The sequence below is a fragment of the Hypanus sabinus genome, chromosome 18 (genome assembly GCF_030144855.1).
Source record: "Hypanus sabinus isolate sHypSab1 chromosome 18, sHypSab1.hap1, whole genome shotgun sequence".
NCBI lineage: Eukaryota > Metazoa > Chordata > Chondrichthyes > Myliobatiformes > Dasyatidae > Hypanus > Hypanus sabinus.
In genome coordinates this window covers 8,362,953-8,381,918 of record NC_082723.1, presented here as the reverse complement: position 1 = coordinate 8,381,918, position 18,966 = coordinate 8,362,953, and the positions used below count along the sequence as shown (strand labels likewise).

At 44.8% G+C, this 18,966-nt stretch overlaps 1 protein-coding gene and 1 long non-coding RNA gene across 3 annotated transcripts in view; one reads left to right on the top strand and one right to left on the bottom strand.

Annotated features, from left to right (window-relative positions):
- Nucleotides 1-18,966, bottom strand: part of LOC132407311 (uncharacterized) — a 36,209-nt gene that overhangs the window by 2,490 nt on the left and 14,753 nt on the right. The window contains exons 2-3 of the long non-coding RNA XR_009516447.1: nucleotides 15,044-15,098; nucleotides 13,989-14,057 (exon numbers count right to left, since the gene is read on the bottom strand). This is a non-coding gene — a long non-coding RNA (uncharacterized LOC132407311). The remainder of the gene's footprint in view (nucleotides 1-13,988; nucleotides 14,058-15,043; nucleotides 15,099-18,966) is intronic.
- Nucleotides 792-18,936, top strand: LOC132407309 (zinc finger protein 239-like). 2 transcript variants are annotated; one of them, XM_059993631.1, is made up of 3 exons: nucleotides 792-979; nucleotides 5,753-5,907; nucleotides 17,280-18,936. In XM_059993631.1, exon 3 carries the CDS (start codon nucleotides 17,688-17,690, stop codon nucleotides 18,807-18,809), a length of 1,122 nt encoding a protein of 373 aa, XP_059849614.1. In that variant the 5' UTR covers nucleotides 792-979; nucleotides 5,753-5,907; nucleotides 17,280-17,687; the 3' UTR covers nucleotides 18,810-18,936. The 2 variants fall into 2 exon arrangements, with proteins under 2 accessions (XP_059849614.1, XP_059849613.1); XM_059993630.1 differs by having other exon boundaries at nucleotides 5,749-5,907.

Sequence of the window (18,966 nt, the reverse complement as noted above, 5' to 3'; positions counted from 1 at the left end):
TAGCAAAGTTTTCAGAGAGTATTTACGATAGAGAGTGCAATTAAAATACACCAGACTGATCCCTGGAGTGGTGGGTCATCATATGGAGAAAGATCAAATGCGATAACCCTTTCATTTAGAGAATCGAGGTGTGAGAGGTGAATACATTGAAATGCACAACATCATTACCGGTTGCACCAGGGATCCCAGTCTCGGGAAAAGTGAGTGGACTGTCCGGGACTGAGATGAGGGGAAATGTCTCCACTCCGTCTGTAAATCCCCACCACAGAGTGCGGTGAAGACTTGGTGACTGTCCTCACATAAAACAGAGGCTGGCATATGTGTGGAGACCGAAGGGATCGAGGAAATGAGGATCGGGAAGGAACGTGTGGCTGAGATGGGAGAGCAGCCGTCATCTTGTTGATGGTCAGAGGGGCTGAATGGCCCACCTGTTTCTCACTTGATGTTTCAGTGTTCCTGTCCAGTGAGGCCAGAGGAATGTGAATAGAAATTAGTGTTTGTAAACATAGACTGATTTAAATGAAACCTGCACATTTCCTGTGTGGGTCTGAATTGTGTGTCTGCCCGGGATGGAAATCGAAACTCTTATTCCGAGAACTCTGTGACCTGGCGGTGGAAGGAAGGGGATCGGGGAAGATATGGAGGGAAAAAGCTAAATACGTATCCGGTGTTCATATGAAAATAGTATAGGGAAATAATGAAATGATGTGGGAAACGTGGCGGTGGATTGGGCAGCGTGAGAAGAGGAGCAGAGTCTCCGGGTCACGTGGGAGACCGAACGTCACTGCGGATCCGCAGCTCCTGTGGGTTTGTTTCTGAGGCCCCGCCCACCGCCTGATGACGCGTTAAACAGATCGCGCATGCTCAGATCAGGACTCCGTTGTTATTTCGTCCTTTGTGGAAGCGGGTCGGCGAAGGGATCGGGAGGGGATCCAGAAACGGATTATTCTCTGCGGGAAACACCAACAATTTTTCTTTGGTAGGTATTGAAGCCGGTCCCGAGCGGAGAGGTCTGACGGTGGGGAGTGAGTTAACTTTCCCGAACTCAAACAAGAGAAAATCTGCAGATTCTGGAAATGCGAGCAACGCGCACAAAATGCCGGAGGAACTCAGCCGGCCGGGCAGCAGTTAGGAAAAGAGTACGGTCGACGTTACCGGCCGGGCAGCAGTTAGGAAAAGAGTACGGTCGACGTTACCGGCCGAAACCCTTCGGTAGCACCTGAGAATAAATGTTGGGAGTAAGGAAGAGACAGAGAAGCACAAGGTGATCGGTGAAACCTGAAGGAGGAGGGAATGGACTGGCAGCCTGGCCTCGCTTCCTTCACAGAATCTGCCGGGGTCGGTGCCGATTTGAGACCTTCACACCGAACCGTCTGAGATGAGCCGCCGCTCAGCTCCTGTTGTTCTGTTCCGATTAGCAGGGTGACGTAAAACATGTTTCTACATTGTTACTGACAGAGAATTGTATAATTTGTATTCCGTGTGTTATCTGAATGTACTTGCCTGTGAGTCAGTGTTTCTCTGAGCCTGTACCCTCCCGTACCTGTGCACTTGGCAATAAATTCAACAGGACCTGAGAAATCTCAGTGAGATTTGATTAGTGATGATCATCTCGGCAGCTCGGTAGGTCGAATGTGTGAGACAGTACACTGTTAAATGCAAAACCCTGAACAGTTTTGATGGTCAGAGGGATCTCGGACTCCAAGTTCATCGCTCCCTGAAAGAGACTGCACAGATTGATCGGGTGGTTAAGAAGGCAAATGGTGTGGTTGTTTTTATCACCTGATTCATTGTGTTCAAAAGTTGGGAAGTTGTGTTGCAGCTTTATAAAACTAGTTAGACCACATCTGGAGTGTTTCATACCGTTCTGGTCGGCCCCATTCTCGGAAGGATGTCGGGGTTTTAGAGAGGGCGCAGAGGAGGTTTACCAGGATATTGCCTGGAGTAGAGGGCATGCGCTATAACGAGAGGTTGGACAAAATTGTGTTGTTTTCTCCGGAACCGTGCCGGCTGGGGTGAGACTGGATAGACATTTATGAGATTACCAGAGGATTATAAGCAGTGTCTGAGAAAGGCAGCGTCCATTATTAAGGACTTCCTGCAGCCAGGGGTTGCCCTTTTTTCGATGTTACAATGAAGGCACACAGTCAGTGATTCAGGAACAGTTTCTATTCCTCTGCCATCCAATTGCTAAATGGACGTTGAACATCTAAACACTACCTCACTTTTAAAATCTATAGTATTTCTGTCTTTTTGCACAATTTTTAATCTATTCATAGAAACATAGAAAACCTACAGCACAATTCAAGCCCTTTGGTCCACAAAGTTGTGCCAACCTGTCCCGACCTTAGACATGACTAATGTTACCCATAGCTCTCTATTTTTCTAAGCTAGTTTTTCTCTTCTTTTCTCTGATGTCTCCAGGTACCTATCCAAAAGTCTCTTAAAAGACCCTATCGTATCCATTTCCACCACCGTTACCGACAGCCCATTCCACGCACTAACCACTCTCTGAGTAAAAAACTTGCCCCTGACATCTCCTCTGTACGTACTCCCCAGCAGCTTAAACCTGTGCCCTCTTGTGGCAACCAATTCAGCCCTGAGAAAAAGTCTCTGACTATTGTCACGTACACCGTGACTGGGTTACCGAACCAGCAGAAATGGAAATCACATTGGAATCTGGTATTAATGTAACTATAGTGTTTATTTCTAAACTAAGCAATATAATACTCTAAAAATGCACATATATGAAACAGGTTAGCAATGATATATGCAGAAGTGTGGAAAGAGGAATCAAAACCAAGCTTTTTCAAAGGCTAGAGGTAAATGGATAGTCTTACGATGGTGAAGAGTTCAGTTCAGTTTAGGCCGTGGTAGTTGTTTGTGTAATGTTGGAGAGACAAAGCGAGAGGTTAAGCCATTGCTGTCGAACTGTCCGTTGTCTTCCTGTTGTGACCACGGACTATGACCATATCACGTATGACCGTTCTTCAGTGGTGGACCTGTCACCCAGGCAAGGGTGGACACACAACAGTTCCCAACTGATCGCACTTTCACACACTGTGAGTCACTGATCAATTTCCCGATGCTATCCTCCAAAAACCCCACCTTCACGTGGATGCACAATGCTTTTTCAGTGTCCTGTGGTGTGCCCGTCTGCATCTTAGCAGGCCTGCTTTTTATCTCCCCTTTCAGGGCACCAGGCATCCATCAAACTGCTCCCGCCTTGCTGTCTCGGCAAGAATCTTAACAAGCAGGCAAAAGTGTCCTTGGAGCAAAGGTAAACACGCAGCCAAGGAGCCATTATATTAAATCAGATCCCTCTCCCTCTCCCCCTCCCTCTCCCCCTCCCTCTCCCCCTCCCTCTCCCCCTCCCTCTCCCCCTCCCTCTCCCCCTCCCTCTCCCCCTCCCCCTCCCCCTCCCCCCTGTGCTGGATGCCTCCCCCCTCGTCTTCTCTCACTCATTAGCATACTTCATGGGGGGGGGGGTCAACTCTGGACCCCATCTCAGGCTCGGTTTGCTCATCACACTATCCACATGATCAATGCCACTCATTATCTATGTACTTCTGTCAGGTCACCTCTCATCCTCTGTCACTCCAAGGTGAAAAGGGTGAATTCACTAAACCTATTCCCATAAGGCATGCTCCCCCATCCAGGCAACATCCTTGTAAGTTTCCTCTGCACCCTTTCTAAGGTTTACACATCATTCCTGTAGTGAGACGACCAGAACTGAGCACAGTGGGGTATGACAAGGGCCCTATATAGCTGCAACATTACCTCTTGCTCCTAAATACAATCCCACGATTGATGAAGGTCAATGCACTGTACACCACCTTAACTATAGTGTCAACCTGCGTAGCAGCTTTGAGTGTCATATGGACTCAGACACCAATATCTCTCTGATACTCCACACTGCCTAGTCTTACCTTTAATGTTATATTCTGCTATCATGTTTGACTTAACAAAATGAATTACTTCACACTTACCTGGGTTGAACTCCATTGGCCAATTTTGCATCTTATCTATATCCCGCTGTAACCTGTGACAGCCCTCAACATTATCCACAACAACAAAAATCTCAACAAAAGCTAACTCATCCCTCCACTACCTTATTCAGGTCATTTATAAAAATCACCATGAGCAAGTGTCCCAGATATACGTATACTGTAACTGATTTAGTTATATTTTCCCTCCACCTTCAGTGTTCTTTTTCCTTCTGTATTATGCATTGCAATGAACTGCTGCTGCAAAGTTAACAAATTTCATGATACATGCCGGTGATAATAAACCTGATTCTGATTCTGAGAGGCACATTCAGACAGTTCAGAGGTAATCTACTGTAAACAGTACAATTTGTCCGTAAATAATTGAAAATGTTTTATTTCATGAACGTCTCACTGAATCACCTACTACAAGACCTAATCAGTGATTAAGACAGTGCCAAATTGTCACATCAAGGTAATGTACCTTGAGAATTGTAGCAACACCAGATTTGACACTATGCATTATGCTCACCCCATCACTAGCAAATGCTACAAGGTTCTGTTTCAGGTAAGAGCCATCGAACCCATAGTTATTGAGACAGTTCAATAGATGCTTCACAATAGTTGCAGATTTCTGATCAGGCAATTCAATTAGATCTAAAAACATAAAATGGGGATCACCTGCCTTATCACTTTCACATTTCAAATAATCTATTAGGGAGGTCTTAACCCTTGTTGATTCATACATGAGAACAGAAAATTTGCCATTTATCTGCTTGATATACTAGCAAATTTTCTTTTTCATATGAATGGCTACAGTTGAAGTCAGAAGTTTACATGCACCATAGCCAAGTACATTGAAACTCAGTTTTTCACAATTCCTGACATTTAATCCTAGAAAACATTCCCTATCTTAGGTCAGTTGGGATCACTACTTTATTTTAAGAATGTGAAATGTCAGAATAATAGAAGAGGGTGTAAAAGAGGTTTACCAGGATACTGTCTCGATTAGAGGGTGGGCAAACTTGTTTTTTTTTCTCCAGAGTGGCGCAGGCTGGGGTGAGACTGGATGGACATTTATATGATTAGGAGAGGAATAGATTATGTTTATTCCTGGGGGTTGAAATGTCTGATACGGTTCACTTGAGAGGAGATGTGAGGGACAAGTTTGTTTCTTTCCACAGAGTGGTGGGTAGCTGGAGTGCTCTGTCAGGAGTGATGGTAGAATCTACTGGTCACGTAGCCCCATTTGCCCCTCCCATTCAACCGCAGATGTAACAATCTCTTCACGTATGCTGTAAGTCTCCGGATGTTTGTTTTTCCTTTTCGCTCAGTGTTGAAGTGAATTGTCTTTGGGATTGGTTAAGTGTCCACGCCTCCAGGGCTGGGAGCCAGGGGTCGGGGTCGGGATCGCTATACATCACTGATGTACATCCTGGTACCGATTCGTCTCTTATTCCTGGAAACGTATTCAGTGCAGTTGTTGCTAACAAGGTTTACAAGAATAATCTGAGGAATGATCGGCTTTATGTATAAAGAGAATTTGATGGTTCTGGACCTGTACTCAATGGAGTTCAGAGGGTCGGTGGGGGTGGTGGAGGGATGTATGGTTAAGTAAACCTACCGAATGCTGAAAAGCCTGGATACAGTGGAAATGGAGAGGATGTTTCCATCTTGTTCTTAGTCTTGTTCTTTGTAACATTAAGCAGAACTGTTTGTTTTTTTTTACTGTTAATGTGCTTCATTAACTTTTATGTTAAAGTTAGACCTGCGGTGAGAGATTTATTGCAAGAAAAACCCCAACTGGAAGCGAACCACGACTGAAGACGAGGGAACAGCAACAAGAGAACCAGCCCAAGAACCAACTGGAGAGAACCCTTCTGACTCAGAGTTTCCATTGATTCATTCAGGAGAAAGTTTGGTGAGTCTCATTTACTGAAACACTGGTCCTTTAGACATTATATGCCTGGTGAGACTGAATGTGCCCAGAAGAACCAGTTATGCCTCTGTCAGACCCACTTGCAATCACTCCAGGTCTGGTAATGTGCTTCCTGCAGCCCAGCCCTTTAAAACCACTCCAATTGTGTGGAAGTAGAATCCGGATAAAGTCACTCAGAGACCGTAGAAGTACAAACTGTTTATTCCAAGCATCCGGGGCTTACTTAGTTAGTCAGTCAAACAGGGACAGTTTTTCACTGTTCCTACCCATCCACTAACTGACTAACAATTCCCCTTACACCACAGATATATCCGTCCAGATATCCCCCACACAAGACAGGCTGGAGCAAAAGTTATTTACTACATGACAGCCCTTAAAGTCAATTTACAAAATAGTCATAATGGCTTACACGCACAGAACAGACTAAAGCTATCCTATCTCTACACGTAAATGCACAAGTAGATAAGCATCTGGAAACCCTAGACAGCTGCCCTCAAGAAGAAATATGGCTCAGCATGGCTTAGCACATCTGTTGATCACTAGCAGTCTCTCGGAAAAACAGGCTGATATTTTTGTAACAAACTGTTAACACTTTTACATACTTTACCATTCCCTCCTTTTGATCATTAAATGATCAACAGAGCAGTAGTGTTTAACAGAGAAAGCAACCAAGTACAGCATTGACTTATCAGTGTGTAAAAACAGCGTAGAACAGTAATTATAACAATGATATGCACAACTATTAGGCCATAATGCAATATCATGCCCCACATATTACCGAACAGGCCTTCAAATATCATCATTTCAACCCTTCAGTAAACCCGTGTAAATCCTTCTCCACTTTCTTGATGCAGTCAATCTCCTTGTCAGTATGCTCAGAGAGGGATGTAATGTTAATGGACTCATCAGGAATATAGGTGCAGCATTCTGCGTCAATAAGAGCACAGGTTCCCCCTTTCTCAGCGAGGATAAAATCTAAAGCCATACGATTCTGTAGGACTGTTTGCCGGATTGCAGTCATTTCAGTGGATATTTCTGTTACTTGGCCCAGTGTTTCTTGTCAAGGCCCCTGCAGTATTGTGGCCGGCTCCTCAAGTGCTGTAGCCAAATTGATTATTTCTCATGAATCCCTGGCTAGTCCAAAGGACAGAAAAGTGATCTTCCAAAATCGCTCAGTCTCAGTTATTCCTCTCTGCTGCTGGGCACCTGCAAGTATGGCCTGGATGCATGTTCCCCAGTAAAAGGAACTTTCATTTGGTGTGGGCCTGAGATCATCCCTCGAAACACTGACAGTCACAGTCATCTCTGACTGGACCACAGCAGTCTCTCTTCCCCAGTGTTGTTTGAGAAAGCCCAGGCTGAGAGTTTCTCACTCTGGTTGAGCGGAATTACTGGCATTGTAATCATAGTTTTACCATGCTGCAGAATTTCGGCACAAACCCAGCAAGACCCTAGTTCTACCTGTTTGGCATAGGTGTGACAGAGAAACAGAAAAGTGTTAACATGGGGGCCCCTGGATGCTGAGGTGATCCCTCTCAAAGACATAAACACGAACACCACTGTTACGTACCCGTAGTGGTTTAAATAAACCAGCAGCCATAGACCACACCTGGAGTCTGGTTTTGATGTTAAAACCACTTTCTTTATTAGTATCTACTTATAATATGACAACTTAAGCAAAATAATCAAAAATTAATGGTGTTATGAGTATACATATATGTAAATATAACTCCCAAACTATTGAGCTCCGACAATACCAAGCTTAAAGTCTTGAGATGGTAAAGTATGAAAGTTCAGTTTATTCACGGAATCAATGATGAGAGACAAAAAAATTGTGATCTAGGGTGAATGTCGAGAGAAGGCAATTACATCGAATTCTACAAATTCCACGGTGGTAAAACAAGATAACATTTGCCGTAGGTCATATCCATTGTCATTCCAAATCCACATACGATTTATCACCAGAAGTAGTTTATCACAGGGGTACCATCTTCAAAGGGAATTACCACCCAGGCAAGGGTTAACACACAGGTAGATTCCAGAAGGTACTCCCAATCCAGATCCAACACAAAAAGAATTACCAACAGTGATTTCCACAGAATATCCCCTCTCACAAGTGGTTACCACATAACAGTCCCGCATCTAGCTAAGGGTTAACAAAAGTAGTGGCCACGGGATACTCCCAACAAAGTCCACATATGGATTGTAGGAATTATCACCAACAGTGATTTGTCACAGGGGTACCCTCTTCAAGTGAATTACCACCCCCAGGCAAGGGTTAGCGCAAGTGGTCTTCACAGGATACTCCCAAACCGACAGATCCACTCCAGTGGATCAAACAAATTGACAATCACACATTCGGTATACGCTGGATCAATAATCAACCTGCTCTTGTGGGCACAGGAGTGTTCAAACAGTGACCTTTGGCCACTAGGTCCTTTGTTTCAAACCTTCCATCTCCTTTCTTTCTCTTCATCTGACTGGCTGTCTCTGACTGTCCTTGCTTAAATAAAACAAACTGCGAGCTATGGAAACACAAGCTGTGAGCAAGTGTAAACACGCTGCAGAGTCAAATAGTTCCACCCCTCCCTCTCTCTCAGTAAGAATCAAACAGAAGCTGAGAAAGCCGGCGGCTGACGTCACTCAGGCACTCTCTCTCTTAAAATGACAGTCCATGGCAAGAAACCTAGACGTTCATCACCCCACAATCAACCAATACATTTTCATTTAGTCTGAGATAGTCCTTCTACTTAGTTCCTTCAGTAACACGTTTGTAGTATGTTTGATGTATCCACCGAGATTGCCCCTTCAGTTTCACAGCCGTGGGAGGGGTCAGTAACACCTGATATAGTCCTCTTCACCGAGTTCTGAGTTTTCCTCGATCCCAGTTCTTGGTCAGGACAAAATTCCCATGTTCTTGGGTGGGATAGTCACTCCTCTCTACGGGGTAGTTCTCTTTCTTGTAAGCCTGTCATACCTGTGAATGTAATGCTTGGAAAATCTTTTTTAGTTGGCATATATATTTCCCCATCTCTTCCCTGAGGGTATGCATATCCAATTTTGCTGGTAGACTTTCTGGGAGCAATGGTACGCATGGTCTAGGTCCCCAGGATGTCCTCTTGGGCCATCCATAAATGATTTCAGCTGGTGATAACCCTGTTTTCCCCTGTGGGGTAATCCTCATGTGGAATAGGGTAACGGTAGGACCTTCAACCAAGTGAGCCCAGTCTCCACTGTTAGTTTGGCCAACTTCCTCCAGAGTACCATTGACTCTTTCCACCATGCCAGTGGCCCATGGGTGGTGTACACAGTGGAATTATTGCTTGATAGCTAGTTCATTACATACCCCTTCGTTTACTTTCACCGCAAAGTGTGGGCCATTGTCAGAGCTCAGCATCTCTGGCAGGCCATACCTGAGAATTATATCCCATATGAATACCTTCACAGCAGTCATAGCGCTATTATTGATAGTTGGAATAGCTTCAATCCATCTACTAAACACATCTATAATAACTAAGCAGTATCTATAGCAATGTACTCTAGGCAACTCAATAAAATCAACTTGTCCACCTGTCAAGTGAGTCGTCCCCAGAGTGCAGGGTACAGGTTACCAACCATTTCCTCCTTTCTCAGGTGTGTACAATTATGTATATAATCAACCAATATAGGTAAAAACTGTGTAGGAACACAAACCTATCCAGCTGGGGTAATCTTAAAACCACGGTCAGGGTCTTTCTGGCACCCCATCTGGGACCACAGTTTACACTCCTCCTCAGAGACGTCCTCCTGAAAAGTACATACCTGGCAAACCCATTCTGCTTAAGTCACGGAGGATTGCTTGACAGGAACCTGAGAGGAATACAACTATCGAGGATTGTGCTGCACTTTTCGCTGTCTTATCTGCTAAAGCATTGCCTTTAGTGACCCGGTCAGACATGTGGGTGTGGGCTACACATTTAATAATAGCCAAAACTCGAGGTAACTGTTGAGCAGTAAGTTGTTTACAAAGGTGACATTACTAATGGGGTGGCCAGACGAATTCAGAAATCCCCCTGTTCCCAAAGAGCCCCGTAGTCATGTACAACTCCAAATGCATAACCGGAGTCTGTGTAAACGTTCGCACTTTTATCTGTTGCTGGGATACAGGCACGAGTCAGAGCAAACAGCTCAGCCTTCTGGACGAGACGGCTGCTTCAAAAGAGTCCTGCTCAATTACTTCACTGTCGGTTACTATCACACAGCCAGAATATTGTTTTCCTTCTGGATCCACAAAAGGGATTCCATCCTCATAAAATGTTGCCTCAGGCTTGAGGGGATATTGCAGAATAGATGGGAGAGTCTGTCCTTCTTTCATGGTGATCCAGGCGGGGGGGGGGGCGGGGGCAGTTGGTGAGGCCAACTTCATGGCCTGAAGTTGCCCAGAGATGGGGTACAACATCTGGGGTTCGGTCTATATTAAAAGAGTGTCTTACCAAATGTCTCGCCTTTGGATCAGAGTCCTTCCAGTATTTGAGTTCGCCTGCGACCAAGTTTTGCCAGTCTCCCTCGTTGCTGGAGGCTTGTTACATCAAAAAGTAGGCAAGGAACCCAGGGCAATTCCTAACGGTGGTATGGGAAACCACCAGTCCTATCTGTCGCCAAAGGAAATCCGGAACTTCGGCCAGTAATGCACTGCCCTCTCTTCCTTTAACATCTCCAGTCACCGTGATTGGGACCCTCTGTCCCTTGAGGGGTGCATACTACTGGTTTTTCTCAGCTGAGCACCTCGGAGGGTCAAGCACAGAGTCACATGAGGGTCGGCCGCTGGCAGAAAGGGTTCAAGCGCAGTGGAGTCCAGATTAAGTGCCAGATTGGGTGTTCAGAAACTGGGGATGCTGTCGGTTGTTTACTAGTCCCAGGGTGATACTCTTGTCCACGCAGAGATTCTCAATGTCCAATGGACAGAGCAAGTCTCTCTCTGCAGGATTACACCCCCGACTGGTGGTGACTGTAAATTAAACCTCCCACTGGGTCCCCTGGAATTCCACATTCAGTGGCTGGGTACGTGAATATGTATGCTCCGTCCCTTCAAACCCAGACACAGTGATTGTAACGTCTGATAGCTGGAATCCCTTTTCCGATGCTATTTCCTGGTTGAGAGATATTGTGGATGCCCCCCTATCAATCAGAAACAGAAGGGGATTTCCAGCAACTTGCAATATTACATTGGGCTCTTCCTGAGGAGTGGTACTCACAGTAGGAAGCATCCTTGATTGTCAATTCCTAAACAGGTTGCTGTCCCCACCTGTCCCTTAGGTTTTTGTTCTCATTTCTTATCCCCTGATATAGCACAGTCATGTCTTTTTTCCCCACTGAACATATTCACCTTTAATATTAGTTCCCTTTGGGTTTGATCGGGATACGAATGTAGGGTCCCAATAATATGTCAAAGCTCATCGCATTCAATTTCAGTCATTGTCAGGCCAATCCATTTTATTTGTTGTAATCATGTTGGCTAACTTAGTTGGTGCGCATTGGATCAGTAAGGCAATAAACTGGGGAGAACAGATTCCCATCAGTAAAGACTTGGTTTTCTGTGAAAGTGCTGTAGCAGGCCAGAAATCGCTCCCGATAGTGTGGTCCTGTTTCCCCACGCTTAGGTTTGCATTGATGTACTTTAGTGATGTTTACAGGTTGCCGGAGAGCCCTTTCCAAGGCTTGAATGATCTGGTCTGTCTGTTCATTCTCATTATGGATTCCCGCCTGTAACTCCTGATAGGTTTGGTATCTCAGTTCTGCCTTCCATTTCCGCCCCTCATCAGCTGAGAGAATCATGCAGCAGAGACCGAATAAATCTTGCGGGGTCGCATTAAACATTTGGATAGTACTGCAGACACGCTGAGCAAACTGTGCTGGTTTTTCTTTTCTATTTGGGCCTGATTCATTTCTTGAGGCTTCCAGGGTGCATACACAGGAATCGCTGAGGGCTGTCCCTCCTGCTCGTGGATTGGGCAACATTCAGGTGGGCAATTATCTTTAGAACCATAGAACAATACAGCACAGAAACAGGCCTTTTGGCACTTCTTGGCTGTGCCAAACCATTTTTCTGCCTAGTCCCACTGACCTGGACCTGGGCCATATCCCTCCAAACTCCTCTCATCCTTATACCTGTCCAAGTTTTTCTTAAATGTCAAAAGTGAACCCACATTCACGACTTCATCTGGCAGCTCATTCCACACTCCCACCACTCTCTGCGTGACGAAGCCCCCTAATGTTCCCTTTAAACTTTTCCCCGTTCATCCTTAACCTCTGACCTCTTTTTTTTCTCCCCTTGCCTCAGTGGAAAAAGTCTGCTAGCATTCAATCTGTCTATACCCATCATAAGTTTTTTACACCTCTATCAATTAACCATTCATTCTCCTACGCTCCAGGGAATAAAGTCCTAACCTGTTCAACCTTTATCTGTAACTCAGTTTCTCAAGTCCCAGCAACACCCTTGTAAACCTTCTCTGCACTCTTTCAACCTTATTACTATCCTACCTGTAATTAGGTGACCTAAACTGCACACAATACTCCAAATTCGGTCTCACCAATGTCTTATACAACCTCACCATTACATTCCAACTCTTATACTCAATACTTTGATTTATAAAGGCCAATTTACCAAAAGCTCTCTATACAACCCTATCTACTTGTGATGCTACTTTTATCGAATTATGTAACTGTACTCCAAGATACCTCTGTTCTACTGCACTCCTCAGTATCCTACCATTTACCTTGTATGTTCTACCTTGGTTTGACCTTCTGAAATGCAATACATCACATTTGTCTGCATTAAACTCCTTCTGCAATTTTTCAGCCCATTCCTCCAACTGATCCAAATCCCTCTGCAAGCTTTGAAAACCTTCCTCACTGTCCACTACACCTCCAATCTTTGTATCATCAGTAAGATTGCTGATCCAATTTGCCACATTATCATCCAGTTCATTGATATAGATGACAAATAACAATGGACTCAGCACTGATCCCTGTGGCACACCACTAGTCACAGGCCTCCACTCAGAGTAGCAATCCTCCACTACCACTCTCTGGCTGCTTCCATTGAGTCAATGTCTTTGTGGAGCCATTAACTCTGGAGTCCTATTGGATCCTTCCCTCCCTGTCTCGGAATAATCCTCAGTATTCCCTTTCTGATTCTCAGGGTATAGGGACCTCCCTTTCCCTGCGGCCTCTGTTTTACCTGAGAGGGCACTGTATCTGAGTACTGGGAGCATTGGGGTTTGGGAGCACTGGGTGCACTTGGCTCCTGGTAAGGTGGGTGGGGGGTGCTACGGTGGGTGCGCACTCCTCATCACTTTCATTGTCCTCATACAGGGTTGGTATGCCAGACATGGGTTTGGGATCCCTTGTTTCCCCATCAGTTCGAACTTCAGACTGATGTTCCTGCCCTGCTCTCCTATCTAGGCTGGCCTTGGTTTGCTTATGTTGATTTCCCTGGTCTTGTTTTCGGCACCCATCCACCCATTCATGCTCCGCTTTTAGTGTCTCGCAACCTTTGGCGTTCCTTCTGTGGTATATACCTCTATTCCTTTGTCACATATATTATTCCTCCAACTTGCTAATAATGTACTGTTCCATTTTGCATCTGCCTTTCCTTCCATTCCCTTTTCAACAATTTCCACTTCTTTCCACAGTTCTTTTTCCATATCAAATTTACTGTTTGTTCTCATAAGGTAATATCCCAGGGCGCCCCCCCCCCCCCCCACAGTGGCCACATTTTGTTCCCCAATTTCTTATTCAGCACTACACTCCATATTCGCAAATCTTTTTCCTTGTCTGGAAAACTCTCACACATATTATGTAGGGCTGCTCTTGTCCCACTCGTAACAAATGACTGCAATTAACCCATGTTCACCAAGTAATATACCTGGCACTAAGCCTCCTGCTCAATTAACAATCAGATAAATTTACCCAGCTGGCACTTCATGCTCATTTAATAAATTTACCCGGCACATCGGCCTCCTGTCCACTTAGTGAAATTTACCTGAAACCTCCTCCTGCCTAGTTAGTAAAATTTTGCCTACCTTATACAAGTCTCCCAACAGATACTTTTCCAGTCCCATCAAGGTATGCGATCAGCCTTGGGTGAAGGACTGTACATCGAAAGGAACAAACAGAGAATGACAAAAGGTAAAATACCTATTGGGCGCCCTGTCAGTCTCTGCATTCCCCAGAGTGGTCCAGCAGCTTACTCAGCCCGTCTGCTTGGCATCCCTATATTGGGATCCTGTTCATGACGCTAAATGTTAAAGTTGTATCTGAATAAAACCTGGGAGACCAGGTTCTTATCGTTACCACGGTTTATTGCGCATTCTCCTGCAGGAGTTTGAGACCCATTTGTCAAAGGGAAGACAGGTAAGCACTGCCACCATCTGACAAGTGGACTGACTCAGTCCGGTTACAGCCGTGTATTTATACATGAACCCAGACATTTATACATAGTAAGCCCCAAACATTACTATTGCAAGATGTTATTTGAACTGGTATGCCCACCAAGTCTGTTGGTGCAAAAACCTATTTACATAGATAAGAGAGTTCGCTAAATGAAGGTTTTAATTACAGATGGGTGTACTGTCCATTCCTTATCAGTTATTCCCTTTGCAAGACCCTGATTTAATTACAGACAGATGTTTATTCCTGTCCTTATCAGCGAGTCCTCCTCCCTTCACTCAAACTGTGGTAGAATGCATAATGTTATCAGCTCTCAGTGAGTCTCTCTGCAAGTCACAGAGAACTGGTAATGAGCCTGTCTTAACTAATCTCTGAACACAGAGTTTACTTCAGTTCAAAAATTCCTATTCAGTCCCAAATATTCTTTTAGCCAGAGATTACATAGGTTCAAAATGTTTTTTTTTTAATATATCCTTCATTCCTCAGGAGGGTTCACAGGAAATATTTATGTCCATTATAGAAACGGGTGTTACCTGTGTGAATTGTGGTGATACAAATGTTGCTGGAGAATTTACAAGTGGGAAGAAGTGGAGTGATATATGGAACTCTGACTTTTTAAAGCGTAATTTAGCAAACAAACCACTTATGGACAATATGCAAGAAATTTGGTGAGAAAATCCTTCATTACCTATTAGAGGCCTTCTATGCACTTCCTGTGAGTGAGCAGATGAACTCGATCGAACCTAGAGGAGATCAAAGTTCTTATTGACAGTGATTTGCTAGCTGAATACCTCACTATATAAAAATCACTATGCACATGTTGTCATGTTGTACATGATTTATGTGCACACTGGTCATTATAAAATAGAGGGGACATTGGTGGGAATGTGGGGAGACATCCAGTGTCCCTGGTGCCCTCACCTACAAGATGTGCATCCAGCTGCAGCTTGTAACCCTGCAGTTTAAGGAGTTGGAACTTGAAATGGATGAATTCTGGATCAGCTCAGAGTCCTTCATATACATGAGGAGTAGAAATCTTTACATTACATCTCTGTCTAAATGTGCAATGTGTAAGTTATAGTAAGTTCTAATAAATAGGTTGTACATAGGACAGTCAATATAGCAAAAATGCAATTCTATCAGCATGACTTAATCAGTCTAATGGCCTGGTAGAAGATGCCATTCCAAAGCCTATTAATCCTTCTGCTGTGGTAACGTTTCCTGGATGGTAGCAGCAGGAACAGTTTGTGGTTGTGAGGAATTGGGTCCCCAATATCCGTTGAGCCCCTTTTAAACACCTGTCTCTGTAAATGCCCTGAATCATGGGAAGTTCACATCTACAGATGCGCTGGGCGGTCTGCACCACTCTCTGCAGGTTCCTGAGATTGAGGGAAGTACAGTTCACATACCAGGCAGTGATGCTCTGTTGTCTCCCTGTAGAATGCTCTTAGAATTTGGGGCCCATACCAAACGTCTGCAATGATCTGAGGTGAAAAAGGGGCTCCTGAGCTCTTTTCACAACACAGCTAGTATGTACAGACCATGTGAGATCCTTGTTGATATTTCTGCTGAGGATCTTAAACCTGTTCTCCCTCTCAGCCCCAGATCCATTGATATCTTGATGTCAATATGGGCTAGCCTGTCTCCAATCCTCCTGTCATCCACAATCAGCTGCTTTGTTTTTGTGACAATGATGGAGAGATTGTTTTCTTGACACCAGTCAGATGTTGTTCAGACCTCAGATAGAGTCAGCAATCAAATGGATGAGCATGGTGTGATGAATGTGTAGAGCTGTGTATATCACAATGCAAGAAGCATCGTAGGAAAGCCAGATGAGCTGAGGACAGGGCATTATGTTATTGTAGCCATTATTGGGACTTGCTTACACCCAACAGTCTGCGGGATTTAGAAGAACAAATTTGTAGAGAGATTGCAGACCATGCGAAGAAACAAAGGTTGATACAGTAAATAATTTTAACTTTCCATATATTGACTGGGACTCCCATACCGTAAAAGACTAGATGCAGCAGAGTTTGTCAAATGTGCCCTTAATTAATATGTAGAATTCCCGATGTAGAAGTGTGCAATAAGCCGTTAGGGAGTGATCCAGGGCTGGTGACAGAAATTAGTGATCATAATCCATGAAATTCAAAGTAAACGTGGAAAAACAGAGATCTGGACCACGGATTGAGATTCTGAATTGGAGAAAGGTCAATTTTGATGGTATCAGAAAGGATCTGACAAGTGTGGTTTGGGACAGGCTGTTTTCTGGCAATGGAGTACTTGGTAAGTGGGAGGCCTTCAGAAATGAAATTCTGATGGTGTAGAGTTTGTATGTGCCTGACAAAATAAAAGTTGAAAGGTAACTGGTGCAGGGAACCTTGGTTTTCAAGAGATATTGAGGCCCTGGATATTTTGTTCCTCTAAATGCCTCAGACAACAGTCTACAAAGACTCATTGATGACAACCATATCATAATCCCATGCCCTGAGCTCATCTGGCTTTTTTTTAGTCATCTTCTGTTGGTTTCTAAAAGCTTCCATATAGTTTTTGCACTATATTTTGCCCTCTCTTTGGCTTTTATGTTGGCTTTGGCTTCTCAGTTTAGCTAGTTTTGTCCTCCTGCCTGTCCAATGCTTCCACTTCCAGGAATCCATGCAGCTCAGTGGGAACAGGGAATGGAGACAGTCAAATTGAGCCAGGTCAGAAATGCCCCATTCTTATAGAAATAGGAAGAGCATCAGAGAATTTGTGGGTCATTCCAGATACCAGCTCTATGCCCAGTTAGAAGATGATTTCTCTCTCCAGCTTGGGTTGAACTTCAATGTAACAGTTTAATGCCAGATGACACCTTGATAACCTAAATGTTCTCATCTGAAATGATGCTCTACACCCATTGATGGATTTTGTAAATTTTCTTGCAGGTTAAAAATGACAAGGAACTTGTTTACGGGAATCTTGAACACAACACACCAGTGTTGTTGTCTCTGTCCAGATATTTAAGAAGTGGAACAAGGGAATCACTCGATCATTCTTCCTGCTCAGACTGTGGGGAGGGATTCACTCATTCATCTGAACGACTGGCATGCCCATCATCTTACACAGGGGAGAACCCATTCATCAGTTCAGACAGTGGGAATAGATTCACCTGGTCATCTCAACTGAAGGTACATCAGCAAGTTCACACTGGAACAAGGCCATTCACCTGTTCTGTTTGTGAAAAGGGAATCAGACAGTCTTCCCACCTGTGGACACACCAGTTAGTTCACACTGGGAAGAGGCTAACCGCCTGCTGAATTTGTGGGGAAGGATTCACTTGGTCTTATGACCAAATGGCTCAACAGCAAATTCACACCAGGGAGCGGCCGTTCACCTGCTCAGACTGTGGGAAAGCATTCACTAAAGCATCTAAATTGAAGGTACATCATCGAGTTCACACTGGAGAGAGGCCATTCACCTGCTCAGACTGTGGGAAGGGATTCACTTGCTCATCTCAACTGAAGGTGCATCAGAGAGTTCACACTGGAGAGAGGGCGTTCACCTGCTCAGACTGTGGAAAGAAATTCAGTTGCTCATCACAACTGAAGGTACATCAACGAGTTCACACCGGGGAGAAGCCATTCACCTGCTCAGACTGCGGGAAGGGATTCACTCTGTCATCTAAACTGAAGGTACATCAGCGAGTTCACACTGGAGAGAGGCCATTCAGCTGCTCAGTCTGTGGGATGGGATTCACTTGCTCATCTAATCTGAAGGTACACCAGTCAGTTCACACTGGAGAGAGGCCGTTCACCTGCTCAGACTGTGGGAAGGGATTCATTCAGTCATCTAAACTGAAGATACATCAGCGAGTTCACACTGGAGAGAGGCCATTCACCTGCTCAGACTGTGGGAAGGCATTCGCTCGGTCATCTCAAGTGAAGATACATCAGAGAGTTCACACTGGAGAAAGGCCATTCACTTGCTCAGACTGTGGGAAGGGATTCACTCGGTTGTCCTCCCTAATTGCTCACCAGCGAGTTCACAACAGGGAGTGGCTGTTCACCTGCTCAGAATGTGGGAAGGGATTCACCTCATCATCTCAACTGAAGGTACATCAGCGAGTTCACTCTGGGGAGAGGCCATTCACCTGCTCAGCGTGTGGGAAAGGATTCACTCGGTCATCCAACCTACAAGCACACCAGTCAGTTCACACAGGGGCGAGGCCATTCACCTGCTCAGCGTGTGGGAAGGGATTCACTCGGTCATATAAACTGAAGGAACATCAGCGAGTTCACACTGGGGAGAAGCCATTCACCTGCTCAGAGTGTGGGAAAGGATTCACTCAGTCATCCCACCTACAAGTGCACCTATCAGTTCACACTGGGGAGAGACCATACACCTGCTTAGACTGTGGGAAGGGATTTGCTTCATCATCTCAACTCCAGAGACACCAGCGAGTTCACACTGGGTAGAATCCTTTCTCTTGCTGTGAATGTGGAAAGGGATTCACTCTGTCATCTAACCTTATGTAACTCTCTCTTCACCTAGCAGCTTAATATAGGGGGTGTTTGCCACCACCCCCCCCCCCAGCCTAGCCAAACTTAAGAAATCTTGTTTGGGTGGATGCTG